The 14759-nt window shown below is 52.1% G+C and overlaps 1 protein-coding gene across 1 annotated transcript; it reads left to right on the top strand.

Moving 5' to 3' along the window:
- Positions 1-11679: 11679 nt before the first annotated feature.
- Positions 11680-12476, top strand: LOC123075356 (protein LURP-one-related 11-like). The gene has a single exon (XM_044497984.1). The coding sequence runs from the start codon at positions 11726-11728 to the stop codon at positions 12302-12304; it is 579 nt and encodes a 192-aa protein (XP_044353919.1). The 5' UTR covers positions 11680-11725; the 3' UTR covers positions 12305-12476.
- Positions 12477-14759: the final 2283 nt, after the last annotated feature.

Below are 14759 nucleotides of genomic sequence, written 5' to 3'. Positions count from 1 at the left end.
TTCGATGAACGAAGTTGACAGTTGTCCAATTAATCGCACATGTTTCGCGTTGCGCCATGGATTTGGATCCAAGTTTCAGCGTCATGCACTGGGACAACGGAGCAAAGCGATGGGATGGTCCATGTGTTGTACGTTGCAGAGGAATAGCATACAGTGCCAACCTGCATGTATCTATCACGCCAGACCACCATCGGTGTTTTCTCTTCACATTTATTCGTAAATTAAATGTGATAATGCTTGGACTAAGTGATTTTTTTCTTGGTATTTAGCTCAAGTATTTTTTTTATTAGAAAAGGAGGAGGACCCCGGCCTCCGCATCTGGGCGATGCATGCAGCCGCTTTATTAATTATTCACATAAGACCTTACAAAGTCATACAACAGTAAGACTAAAGCCACCCTCTAGGCAACATCTGTCGCTACTCCTATCCAGTTGATGAAGGGATGCTCATAGTTTGGGCCTAATACCAAACAGACCTCGCAGCCAAACCTAACATCTAAGACCTGAGGTCCCAACCAGGACGCCTGCCGTGTATGGGGCACCCACCAGTCCGACGCACTCCTCAATCAGGACGCCTGCCGGGTATGAGGCCGCCGCAGACACCTGCCACCAATCCATCTTCAGTGTTGTACTGCTGCATCTACCTTGCCCGGTCTAGCTGCCATTTACGCCACCACGACGCCAGACAGCGTCACCCTCCTGCGCGAGTCCATCATCGCACATCAGACGCCTAATCTGCAGAACGCCATGCCATCGAGATCTGTCACCATCAATGTGCATGATGAAGCACCGCTCCACCAAAGACGTCGTCCACTGTTCCTCAAGCCCGTGCACACCTCCAAGAAAGCCGCCCCCAAGGGGGAAACGACACAAACGCGCCGCCGTCTTCTGGTCTATCGATCTAGGGTTTCCCGCGAAGGTAGCAGATCGTAGTCTAGAACTTCTCCACGACGACGCCTTCAAGAAGGGAACGACACCGTAGAGCGCCGCCACCGCCGGCTTTGGCATCTAGCCAAAAGCAGGTTTTCACCCAGATCTGTTTGAAGAACTCCATCCGCCTCTTGTGCACGGACCGCCGCCTTCTCTGTCGAAGACTAGACCAAGGGTCCAGCCGTCGCCGCCAGATCCATGTAGCCAGCACCGGGAGATGACGACAGTCTCCCTGTACCGGATCTAGCACGAACCGAAGCAGACCGAGTCGGAGACGATGATGCCCCTGGATCTCCGGCAGACCAGCGAGCTGCCGGCCCCACCACATCCAGATCGCTGGCCATGCTGGGCCGCACCACCCCCCGCGCCGTCCGGGTTGGAGAGGGAGCCGCCGACCGCGCACAGGGGCCGCCGCCTTCACTCGACGGAGCGCCGCCGCGAGCCCAGCGCCAGCCACCACCTCTCGAGGCCCGCCGCCGCATGCCCCACGCCCCGCCACCGCTCGCCGAGTTCTGCCACCTCGCGCCCGACCGCGAGCGCCGCCGGACACTGCCGCCTGCCACCTAGATCCGTCGCCCACGGAGAAAGGGGAGTCAGGAGAGGAAATCCCCCCGCCGCCGCCGTCTGCCACTCGGGTTTCACCCCGGCGGCAGCGCGAGGAGGGGAGGAGGAGAGGGAGACGGCGGCGCCTAGGGTTGGAGAAGCCCCCGAGTCGCCCAGGGCGGGGGCGACGTGGGGGAGCGGGGACTGCGTCTATCGCATCCATAAATTTGTGAGTAAATAGCATAAAATAGTACAATTCGGTCCAAAAAGACTACCACTCTTTGGAAAGTTTCTAAACCCTGCCACTTTTGTGGTTGGTTGTTTTTTTTCCAAAAAAACACACTAGCCGTTGAATCGTTAAGTTTTAAACAGGATTATGACAGGATGGGCCCACTGGTAAGTGTTGATTGTTAGCATGAAAGTCAACACCGTTAGCTTTGACCTTATGACGGATGGGACCATGTGTCAGTCTTTTTTATGGAACAACCCCTGAAAATATTTCATGCAAATTTGATGCTAACAATTCAGGATGAAACATAATCTCAACCCGGCCAATTAACAAGATAACAAAAATTCCAAGGAAAGTATGAATCTTCAGCCACTGGTCAAATAAGAGTGTTCCTTGGCCGCTTTTTAAGGGAAAGTGTTACATAAGAAATTGAATATTTTATATTTTCTAAAGTTCATATTTGTGGCCGGTGCCTCTTTTCAAAAGCAAAAAATGCGAAGTCTCACCATGCGTACGTGCTGCAAGAGTCTTTGAACAGCAACTCTGCATGTGCTAAACTCAAGTGTAAAAGCTACATATATTCTCAAAAAGGCCGAATCCTAAAGGTACCCTAGAAATACAGTACGTATAAGATAAGGAGCTGACATGTGAAAATGAAAAGTTGCTTTAGCTTTTCCTCTCTTGAATCTTGGTTGGAAAACGAACAGAGTGAGGTGTCGAGCATGCAACTTGCTGAACAAGAACATATGACACGGGGCAAGTCAAGTCAGGGATCACACACCGTTTATTCGACGTACTTTCCTAGCTTTGAGAGGTCTCAACTGTAGCGTATCGAATATAGCACTGGTCACGTTTGAAATGATTCTCACCACACCAAAAGCACATGCAAAATGAAAGAGAGGTAAGGTACACCTGTGTGATATATATGTGCCATCGTGTACAGAGTGTAGAATGTACTTGTAGCATCCTCACTTTACAAAAGACAAACGATGGGAAGTCCCGAGATCGTACGGTATCTGATCCCTCCTCGTTGGTTAGCTATGTAGCAAAGAACTCATCGTTGACTCACATCTAAACCGTATATATAATCAATGAGCACATAGTAGTATTAGCATCCACATATATTAACACACGTGTATTTTTTTTTCAAAAAGGGACTCCTCGGCCTCTGCATCAGAACGATGCATACGGCCACATCAATAGATTAATAAATATGTTCAACAAAGTCTTATAGTCTGAAAACAAAATAACGTCAAGCTCACAAAGAGCCACAATGCTAAAAAGAAAAGGCCCAAAAGCCACAACCGGCTGGCATAACAAAGATAGGTAAACTAATCGCCTATCCTATTACATGACCGCCATCCAAACCGGTTGAAAATATCCCGCGCTACCATCTCCCACCGGACAGATCTAGTAACCAAACGCTCCCTGGCCTCCGTCGGAGTGAGTAACGACCACATACGGATCAGCGCAGTAGCTCGGAATAAAACCCGCAAAAAAGAATATTTGTTGTTCTGTTAAAAGCCCAATCATTTCTGCAGTTCCAAATTGCCCACAACAAAGCACATACTCCTACGCGAATGAGTCTAGCTGTTTCGGACTCTATCCCAACAAGCCACGTTCCAAATAACGTACTGACCGAATTCGGAGGAGTAATGTTAAAGGCAATATGCACCGTGTGCCACAACACTCTCGCCAACGGGCAGTCAAAGAAGAGGTGCTTGATAGTTTCGTCCCGATCACAGAAACTACACCTAGTAGATCCTGTCCAGTTACGCTTAACCAAATTATCCTTTGTTAAAATGACTTGTTTACGAACAAACCACATAAACACTTTAATTTTCAAAGGAACTTTGACTTTCCAAACCTCTTTGGAACTAGGAATAGCACTAGAGTTAATGACATCGGTATACATCGACTTAACTATGAACTCTCCAGACCTAGTAAGCTTCCAACACAACTGATCGGGCTGATGAGATAGCTGCACCTCCATCAGTCTACTCACCAAATGAAGCCATGCTTCCCACCTGTCGCCAACAAGTGCCCTCCTAAACTGAATATTAAGTGGAATAGACTGCTTGATCATTGCAACAAGAGCATCACGTCGCTGAACAATACAATACATGGACGGATACTGAAGTGCCAACGGCGTTTCCCCAAGCCAAGTATCCTCCCAGAAGCGAGTGGTGTTGCCATTACCGACAATAAACTTTGTTCTATTAAAGAAGGCAGCTTTGACTCTCATAAGCCCCTTCCAAAACGGCGAGTCAGTCGGTCTCACTGTCGCCTGGGACAAAGTCTTGGACTGCAGATAGTTACTACAGAGAATCTGCGCCCACGTGGCCTCAGTCTCAACTGATAACTTATATAGCGACTTACTGAGAAGACATCTGTTCTTGACTTCAAGATTCTCAATACCAAGGCCCCCCTGGTCCTTTGGTCGACAGATGATATCCCATTTGGCGAGTCGGTACTTTCTCTTAAGTTCATCACTCTGCCAGAAGAAACGGGATCAATAGAAGTCCAACCTTTTCCTAACACCAACTGGGACTTCGAAGAAAGATAAGAGAAACATAGGCATGCTCGTGAGCACCGAATTAATAAGAATCAATCGGCCTCCATATGACATAAGTTTGCCCTTCCAGCAACTCAGTTTCTTCTCAAACCGATCCTCAATGCACTTCCATTCTCTGTTTGTCAGCTTACGATGGTGAATGGGAATACCTAGGTACGTGAAAGGTAATGCCCCCAAATCGCATCCAAACAATTGCCTATAAGCCTCTTGTTCCTTATTGGCTCTACCAAAACAGAACAACTCGCTTTTATGAAAGTTAATCGTCAATCCGGTCAATTGTTCAAATAAGCATAACACCAGCTTCATATTTCTCGCTTTTGCCAAGTCGTGCTCCATAAAGATGATCGTATCATCAGCATACTGCAGGATGGATACACCACCATCAACTAGATGAAGCACCAATCCACCCACCTGACCGGCCTCCTTTGCCCTACCTATCAGAATTGCCAACATGTCAGCCACAATGTTGAACAGAATAGGAGACATTGGATCACCTTGTCTCAGGCCCTTGTGTGTCTGGAAATAATGACCTATATCGTCATTCACTTTAATTCCAACACTCCCTTTTTGCGTGAAAGTTTCTACTTGGCGTCGCCAAGCTTCATCAAAACCCTTCATGCGTAAGGCCTGTTGAAGGAAAGGCCATTTGACTTTATCATACGCTTTCTCGAAATCCACCTTGAAAACAACTCCATCTAGTTTTTTCGTGTGAATCTCATGGAGCGTTTCATGAAGGACCACAACCCCTTCGAGGATGTTCCTGTCCGGCATGAAAGCAGTTTGGGTAGGTTGCACCACAGCATGTGCAATCTGTGAGAGCCTATTAGTCCCGACCTTGGTAAAATTTTTGAAACTAACATTAAGAAGACAGATGGGCCTGAATTGCTCAATTCTCACAGCCTCTGTTTTCTTAGGAAGCAGGGTTATTTCAAAATTCAGTTGAAAAAGCTGAAGCTGTCCAGGGAATAAATCATGGAACAACGGCAACAGGTCCCCTTTAATAATATGCCAGCACTTCTTATAAAACTCAGCCGGGAATCCATCCGGGCCTGGAGCCTTATTATTTTTCATCTGTGAAATGGCCTCAAACACCTCTTTCTCAGAAAAAGGAGCAGCTAAAATATCATTCTCAACAGCTGTAAGTTGAGGAACATCCTCAATCCTAGACTCATCCAGAGAAACAGAGTTATCCTCTGGAGGCCCAAACAACTACTTGTAATACTCAGTAATGTATAATTTTAGGTTCTCCTGACCTAGAATCGTTCCTTCATCTTGCTCAAGCTGAAAGATCCTCTTCTTTCTGTGTTTACCATTAGCGATCATGTGGAAGAATTGAGTGTTCGCGTCCCCCTGGACAACTCTTCGGACCTTGGCCCGCAGCACCCACTTTAATTCTTCCTCACGAAGAAGCTCTTTCAGCCTCATCTCCACGTCAAGCTTGGCATGAAGCTCTGAGACCGGCAGAACCGTGGTTTCTGCTTTTACATCTAGAGACTGAATAAGGGTAAGGAGCCGTTCCTTTTCGACCTTATTAATCCCGCTAAGATGCTTAGCCCACCCACGTAAGAAACTTCTCAAGTGCCTAATCTTATTCTGTCAACGCTCAAGCGCAGTCCTGCCTCCTGCATCCTTAGCCCACTCTCTGGCTACGAGATCAAAGAAGCCTTCTCTTTCAAACCAAGCAAGCTCGAACGAAAAAACATTTTTGTTTCCCAAGTGGGTTGCCTCACCCGAGTCAAGAAATAAAGGCGTGTGGTCAGAAATACCACGAGAAAGTGCCTGAACTGTCAAAAGGGAAATTTCTGTTCCCATTCGACACTAGCCAGTACTCGATCCAACTTTTCAAACGTCGGATTTGGCAGCGCGTTAGCCCAGGTGAACTTTCTTCCTGAAAGCTCTATCTCTCTCAGATCCAAGCTTTCAATGATAGTATTAAACATGAACGACCATCTGCCGTCAAAGTTATCATTGTTCTTCTCATCACGCCTTCTAATGATGTTAAAATCACCCCCCACCAGGATTCGAAGCTGCTCAGAACCACAAATCCTAACCAGATCCGCCAAGAAATCAGGTTTGAGCTCGGGCTGTGCGGCACCATATACCGTCACCAGAGCCCAATTAAACCCATCAGCTTTCGACCGCACCCTAAACTTAACAGCAAAATCTCCCATAACCACACTTCAGACATCTAGCGAATTGCATCTCACTCCGAGTAAAATCCCTCCCGATCTTCCTCGCGGTGGCAGACAATGCCAGTCAAAATCAATACCGCCCGATAAGGTATTGAGAAATTGTGGCAAAAAATTATCTCTACCAGTTTCCGACAATGCGATAAAGTCCAACCTATGCTCTATAGACGCCTCTGCAAGAAACCTTCTTTTAGCCAAGTCTTTCAGACCTCTGCTATTCCAAAAGATTCCTTTCATATTTCGTCATGGAATTTTTTAGCAGTGCGGATCCTAGCAGTCCTACGCACTGCGGAAGTCGGGTAGATCTTCCGCTTCCATTTGCGTTTAGGAATGTTCTCACTCTCCAGCCGGTCCTCACAACCAGGCTCAGAAGGTCTGACAACACCACTCTCCAGACTCTCCTCCTCCTCCTCATACTCAGGGAGGGGAGGAGCGAGATCCGCACAAATATTATCAAGCACCCTGACCCCCAACGCATCAATATCAGAATCATTCATGGGTTTAACCGCTGCTAAGTTACGAATCATCTCTAAAGCCCGCTCAGCCTTTAAATCCAGGATATCATTAACGAAATTTGAAATCTCACTAGCATTACTACCTAGTGAAATTCCTAATTGGTTTGCATTGTTAATAATCTCATCATTAGAAAAATGCAGGATGGAATGTGAGGTATTAACCGACATACCAGTAGTGACCTCAACGCCACGAAGCTTGGCCGCCCTCATGATGCACCGCTGCTGGATGTCGTCAACCTCCGGATGATCCTGGAGACGACAGCTCATCCGTCGCCCCTCAGAAACCGGATCTGGAATCCCACCGAACGCAATCACCTCCTCCCGAGTGACCCTGCTCTGGGTGAGGCCTCCTGCCTCACCCCGAACACACAGTCGGTCAGCCTCCATCGACGATGCCGCTGGACCGCCGGAAAGCGGTGGGGCGCTCGACGGCACCGCGATGTTGGTCGCGCCCCACTGCAGAGAGACGACACCAAGCCAGCGGAGGAAGGAGCAAAGGCCACCTGCCCACGCTCCCCAACCACCCCGGCCCGCTGACCAGAAGGACGCGCCGGCTCCGCAGGGGGGCCGTCCACCCTAGGCGCCCCAGGATAAGAGGGCCCCGAGGCCACGTGCCCCGAGCCCCCTCCAGAACGTGGAGCCGTCGCCCGCAGCTCCGGCCTCGCGAGAGGAGAAAAGGGTGCCGAGGCCACCTGCCCCGGACCCCCCTCCCGAAGATACAGCCTCCACCACCGAGGCCTCGTCCACCGCGAGAGGGGAAGAGGGCGCCGAGGCCACCTGCCCCGAGCCCCCTTCAAAAAGCGGAACCGCCACCTGCAGCTCCGACATCACGACAGAAGAAGAGGGAACCGAGACCACCAGCCCCGGACCCCCTCCTGAGGGAAAAACCTCCACCGTCGGACCCTCGAACTTAGCAGAATCAAGTAGAAGGCCATGGGAGGGAGGCACCTCCTCCTCTCCCCTGACCAAGATCGGCGAAGCCCTCACAGCATCCTCAAAATCCAAAGCCGGTAATGTGTGCTCAATAACCTCGTCAGACTCCACCCGCTCACTCCAAAGTCTCGGAGGCGCTGAAGCCGGCTCGAAAGATCCAAATCTCAGATTAGTCGTAGGCACTGTGGTGGGGGGCACTGTCCCATCCCCGGACGTCTGAGAAACGGATCCCGGTCCATTGGACAACTCTCGTCCAGCATCATCAACCGGTGCCTTCTTAGCTCCCGCACTATCATCTCCCTCATGCATATCAACATCAGACCCGTTAGCCGCCTCGGCGAACAGACTCTCATCCTCAAACTCAATCACGAGGTTATAAATCTGGCCTTGATATGTCCACTTGACCACATCAGGCACAAACTCAATATCCAGAACACTGACCAACAACCGGGCAACCCCGTGAGCTCTGGTAAACGCCATATCCACTCTCTCAGTCTTCCCCACCATAATGCCCAAACTAGCCACGACCCTGGCATCCTGCATCGGCTTCGAGGGAGCCCCGGAAAAATGCAGCCATACCTGAGTGAGAGGCTTACCCTAAGGTTCGACCTTCTTCCACTCATGGAACTCGAGGATACCATCAGTACCCGACACTTTGCACATCCCAAAACTCAGAAGTCTCTGCAAATCCTCAACTGAAGGGAACTCAACCCTAAACATGTTTGCCTCGAGACTAACAAGCTCCCACTGGAAGTCACCAGGAGCTAACTCCTGCAGCCTCTGCACAATCTGAGTCTCAGAGACCTCTCCTCTGGTAACTTTGACAACCCTAGTGGTCAAACTCTGGGTCTCATCAGGGATCTCCATCGCATCAGGAGACTCAAAGAACATGAGCTCAGCACAGTACACTCCATACATCATAAGAGACGGCGCCTGATCTCGCAAAATAGGACAAACCCCTGAATCATGTGCCGGCTTGCCACAGGTGTCACATAGGTCAGCTACGCACTCAGCAATAAAATGACTCTTCTCTCCACACCGATAGCACAACATTTTCTCCTTCTTGCGTGCCCACTTGGACGCCCTGTCCGAGTCAGTCCTGTCTGTCACCTCTACTGACGCCGACACCGTGGTCTCAGTCCTGGGTATCTCAGCATTAGCGAGCGCCGACACCACATCCATAGCCTGACCGGACAACACCGGCTCCTCAGCAGCCCCAGCATCGGTAGTCGGCCCGACGACCACAGGCATAGGAGGCTGCCGTTGACGAAACCGGCCACCTTGACCACCACGATGACCGCGGTAGCCACCCCGTTGCCGATAGCCCGGGCCAAACGCCCCCTCAACAAAGCCACCCGGAGGACCAAGAAATGGTCTCTCCGCCGTCCCGTCACTCTGCCAGGCATATCCTCGGCCACCTCCAGTCGACGAAGAACCTCGGTGCTGGCCATCTCCATATGCATTGAATCCATCATCACCCCATTGCCCCCGGGGCGTTCCCGAAACACCTCCAGCACCCGAGTTTTGCGGTGGCGGCGCCTGCGTCTACATCGGCCCAAACCGATTCTGAGTCGGCCTCACGACGTAATGCAGCGGGGGGGCCGAGGCTGAGCAGGTGTCACACCCTGATTCCCTGGAGCCGACGACCTGGGTGCGAGCGCGCCACCCCGGCCCGCTGCGGTCACCCCATTCAGAGCCGGCGACGGCGGCCGAGAACCACCTGCCGACCCGCCTTGATTCGCGGCAGGCAGCCCCGCCCCTGGAAGGGCACCGCCACCACGCCCTCTGGCCACATTCGCCAGCCCAGGGCCGACCACTGAACCCCGGCCAGTTGCAGCCGCTGGCGGCGGCATGCCTCGACCGGACCCAGCTACTGGTGTCGGGAGCGCGCCCCGGCCAGAACCACCCGGCGGCAGTGCTCCCCAGCCAGAACCACCCGGCAGCAGAGCTCCACGACCATTGCCACCGGCAGGCGGCGGCGCACCTCCGGCGCGGTCGGCCCCGGCAGGCACGACGACGCTCTTTCCTTGCTGCAGACCAGCCCCGCGGCCCGCCATGGCCACTAGGGGAAGGATCCGTCTAGCGCGCCCAGGACCCGCAGACCGCAGCCGAGGCAGCCGATGCAATAAAACCCTAGGCCTCGAGGTAGACGATCGCGACGTAGATGTCGCAGGGTCGCATGCGACGTAAGTTTTGCCATCGCTAGGTCCCGGACTCACCTGGGCCTCATACCCAGTGTACCCTGGCCCAACGACCTCAGGCAAAAACACGTCCAAACCCAGCCCACTACGGCCCAGCAACGATTTCAAACGAGCCTGGCGATCGGCCGCGATCTGGATCGGCAAGCTCGCCGGCTTCGCCGCCGCAGCCAACGCCGGCGCCGAGCGCGGCCCTTTCCGGCTAGGCTTCTTTCTCCTCTTAACCTCAATCCAAGACTCCAGACGAATCAAATCGAACAAAGTTAAATTAGAGAGGTTTACCTTAGGCACGGGGCCCTTCCAAGGCCGAATCGCCGTCGCCGCCGTTCTGCGATGTACAACCCGACGAACCATCTCCTTCTTCTCTCCAGCGTGAAGACCAATCCTAGCTGGATCCTCGGCCGGCAAGATTGTGTCGATCGTCGTCGCCACATCATCTTCGTCGTAGCCGGCATTGAAGAATTCACAAATGACATCGGAGGGTGATGGAGATGCCGGTGAAGTCTCCGGCGAGTCCCCGTCCTCGTCGTCCTCGTCAGAATCCGCTATAGCCCAGAACCGGCCACCCACTCGCCGGCGATCGCCGGTAGACGAGGGCTGGGCACCCGCAGTCGCCCGCGAGGTCGCCCCAGATCGCCTCATCTAGTCACTTAGAACAACACGTACCGCCTAAGCGGTACTCCTTAACACACGTGTATGGACGAGAATAATTTTGTTTCACTTTTGCCACTCTTAGCTATGATACATTGTCAAAAGCTAAGAGTGGCAAAAGTGTCCCTCCCCGTTTGCGCTCCGGTATTGTAGTCGTCGATCTGCATATGAGCGTCCCTCCTCGTTTTATGGCAGGCCTTGCTTTGTTTAACACTGCATCACAGTTCTCCTGTGGGCTGTTGGCAGGAAGCTACCGATTAATTAGTGGTACCTCACTCAGAAGCACGTGCGTGCATTTTAAGTCATCGATCACTACGAACTACCGGTTGTCCAAAGAGCTGGAACCTGATTCCTTAATCCAGGAGGATTATGAGTACAAATGCACTAGCTTATTTCGTATGAACTTGTGCCATGTGATGCTGTAAACAAAGCTGAGGGTCGCCGGCAGCCCGACATTAGAAAATGGGGAGGACGACTGAAGAATATTGCCCCATGGTCCATAGAAAACGAGAGGAAACTAAATGACTGCTTAATTATATTAGGTGCAGGTACCTATCTTACGTGCCTGCTTTCTTTCTGCTTGCCAAACACAACAATCTGTAAATAGTACGTTTCGATCATCCAATTTTAATCGCGATATCACACATGTTCAGCATTGCATTACATTACATTGCGGTTTCAACTCTTCGATGAATCTCTAAACGTGATGCTGATCGCATGCTGACTTGTATACAGTACAAGACGGAGCATAAACAACTAGTAATCCAGTACAGCACTATTCTATCCTAAGCGCGTGAGCGTGATGCACACACTGCCTTTAACTAATCCGGCCACGGAATAAACAAAATGTAGTTCAAGCATCCCTCTATAAATAGGTGGAGCCAACCACTGCTCCCACCGTCCAAATCATCCCAACATCAACAGCCGAGCAGAGCAATCTTCTTCTTCTTCGATCTCTCGGCGATGGCCAAGATCCAGCCCCTCCCCGCGGCCCCATCGCCGCCGTCCTCCGGTGATCACCGCCAGGGCCAGCAGGCGTACACGGTGTGGATGAAGTCGCTGGTGTTCAACGGCAACGGCTGCGCGGTGTACGGCCCCGACGGCGCCGTCGCCTTCCGCGTCGACAACTACGGCTGCAGGGGCGGCCGCGAGGTCTTCTTCATGGACCGTCAGGGGAACGCCCTCATCAGGATCAGGCGCAAGGGCTTCGGCATGTTCAGGAGGTGGGAGGTCTGCCGGTGCGAGGACGAGGATGCGACGCCGTGGTTCACCGTGCGCCGAGCTGGCAAGGGCGGGGCCGCCGTTGCGATGCACGGCGGCGCGGGGACATGCTACAAGATCGACGGGTGCTCTGCCAGCAAGACGGAGTACAAAGTCCGCGGCGTGGACGGCGCGGCCGTGGCGGAGGTGGCGCGGAAGCAGACGGCGGCCGGGGTGGTGCTGGGAGAGGACGTGCTGACGCTGACGGTGGCGCCGGAAATGGATCACCTGCTCGTCCTGGGTTTGGTCGTCGTGCGTGGCCTCATCAACCGCTCCTTGTGACCCTCTTCTTCTAGCTCAGGAACGCCGTAGATGGTGAGAGTAGGAACGCCGTAGGTGGTTCATGTGACCATTTTTTTCCTGACGAACAATTCAGGAAGTTTTTGCCCATGCCGATTGGCATGGTGATTCTTTTTGTTGTATGACTTTTTTTTCCCTTTCTGAAAGGGTTTTTCGCGACCATAGTTTCAACACAATGAAACAAGGTTATACACCGATTGTATAAATCTTTGGATGTGTTCGATTTCCAGGTTGTCTATGAGTTATCCTCTGTTTGTGAGAGTAGTTAGTTTAGTTGTACAATGAAACACAAATGTTAGCCTATGAAACTCCAATATATGAATCTATGATCCCACACAGAATAAATTGAGAGGCACCCAAAATGTTTCTAAAAATCTGAATTAGTCCTCGGCCTCTTGGAGAAGAGGTTGGCGCACACAAAAACGTTAGCCAGTCACTACTCATTGGCAGACGCAGCAAGCAGCTGTCGCACTGAAGATGTCTCTGCGCGAAAAGAATGTTCAATAGGACACACCACAACTTCAACGCAAAGAAGAAAAGAGCACACATCAACATCAGCCTACCAAAATGACGTCCGTGTCACTGCCAGCCTTATTAAACTCAGTCAATTTATCGAGGAAATCGGGGTACAAAGTGTGTACAACGAGCGGAAGACCAGTACACAGAGGCGGCGACGGAGATAGCTGTCGGCTTGAAAAAGAGCAAGCGAGCAGCAGACCGTCTCTCTCCCTCCCTCCCAAAAGGTTGGAGTAATTCACCGGCTGAGATGTACTCCCTCCGTTTTAAAATATAAGTTTTTCTAAAGATTTCGATAGATGACTACATACGAAACAAAATGAGTGAATCTACACTCTAAAATATGTCTATATACATCTGTATGTTGTAATTCATTTAAAATGTCTAAAAAGACTTATATTTCAGAACGGAGGGAGTACAATACATGACAAGTGGTGGCGAATATGAACTTGAGCCTATAACCGGAGAAAAAGAAAAGGTTGAGCGCATTTGCCCATGGCGGTGCCTGGCCACATGATGTCGCTCATGCCATGTCCACGCAATTCACGACAACACACTCGTCTGCTAGTGGACCTGAAATACAACTCCATGTCTAGTTTGTCCTTCTCAAACCACTAATCCGGCCCGTCCATTTCATCAAGATTTTTGCTGTTATTTTTTAACAAACAAGAAAAGACCTGATTGATTCTGCATCATCTTCATTTTGTAGCAGGCTCACACTTTCCCCAATATACCTGACAGTTGCATCCATAATTTTTAGGTTTCTCTCTACCAAAAAGGCTTGCTATCCCACCTCGCGTTCTTTCACATTTCATCTATTGAATCTCAAATAGAAAAAATGATCCATCATGGATATCTTATATTTGCACCATGAAAAAATTTATTCTTACACCGTATGCGCAGCTACAGACGCATCAACATCAGCCGCAGCAACAACAACAAGGATTCATTCATTTCAGGACTCAGCGACCCCCTCCTCGCATACCCCCTCCTCTCGCGACCCCCCACGCGTCGCCTCCCCCGGCGGCGGCGGGCGAACCCTAGCCACGCCACCTCGGCCTCCTCCCCACCTCGTCCCACCTCCTCGCCGCCGCCTGAGGCAGCCGCCGGGCAAGTCCGGGGCGCCAAGGATGGTGGCGGCGGGGCCTCGGTTGCCCTGCTTCTGCATGGGGAACCCCGGATCTGGAGCAGCGGCTCCATTGGCAAGGCACGGCCGGCTAGCAGCCGTGCCGGCGGTGGATCTAGTGTCCCGGCCGCACGGGCGGTGGGATCCGGTGGTCGTTTTCGGCCGGCTGCGGTTTCTGCGGTGCACGTGATCTGGCGCCTCCCCTCCTTCCCTGTTCGGCGTGTGGGCCAGCCTGGTCGGGCCGCGCTTCCCCTTGGTCGCCGGTTCTGTACAGGAGGCGCTGCTGGTGGCGGGGATCTAATTCGGGCGAAATCCCTGGCCGGCCTTGACCGGCCGCGCCGACGACGACGCCTGAGGGCGCCGTTCCCCTCCTTGAAGGCGTCGGTATGGACTGATCTCCTCACTTCACCTTCCCCTAGGTCTCCCAGGCGAAAGCCCTAACTTTGTTGGGCGGCGGCGGCGCTCACGGCGCCATTCCCTTCTTGAAGGCGCCACTTTGGGAACCTTGGGGTTGGGTGGCGCTTGTGGGTGGTGGGCGACGGCGGTGGTGCGGCCCTATCCTAGCATGGATTTACGTCCGTTACTTGGAGATGGACTCACGTAGGTGGAGGTCGTCGGCAGGCGTCGTGGTGGCGTCAATGGCGGAGGACCCGCCAAGGCTCGCGTAGGTGGAGGTCTTCGTTTGGCGTCATGGTGGCGTCGATGGCGGAGGACCTGCCAAGGTTGTCACCTCAATCTGTTTTGAAGATGGACCAGTGGAAGACGGCGGCGACGACACATGTGAGTGCGTCGGAC

Source organism: Triticum aestivum, chromosome 3D (genome assembly GCF_018294505.1).
Source record: "Triticum aestivum cultivar Chinese Spring chromosome 3D, IWGSC CS RefSeq v2.1, whole genome shotgun sequence".
Classification (NCBI taxonomy): domain Eukaryota; kingdom Viridiplantae; phylum Streptophyta; class Magnoliopsida; order Poales; family Poaceae; genus Triticum; species Triticum aestivum.
This window is presented reverse-complemented; position numbering and strand designations above follow the sequence as displayed.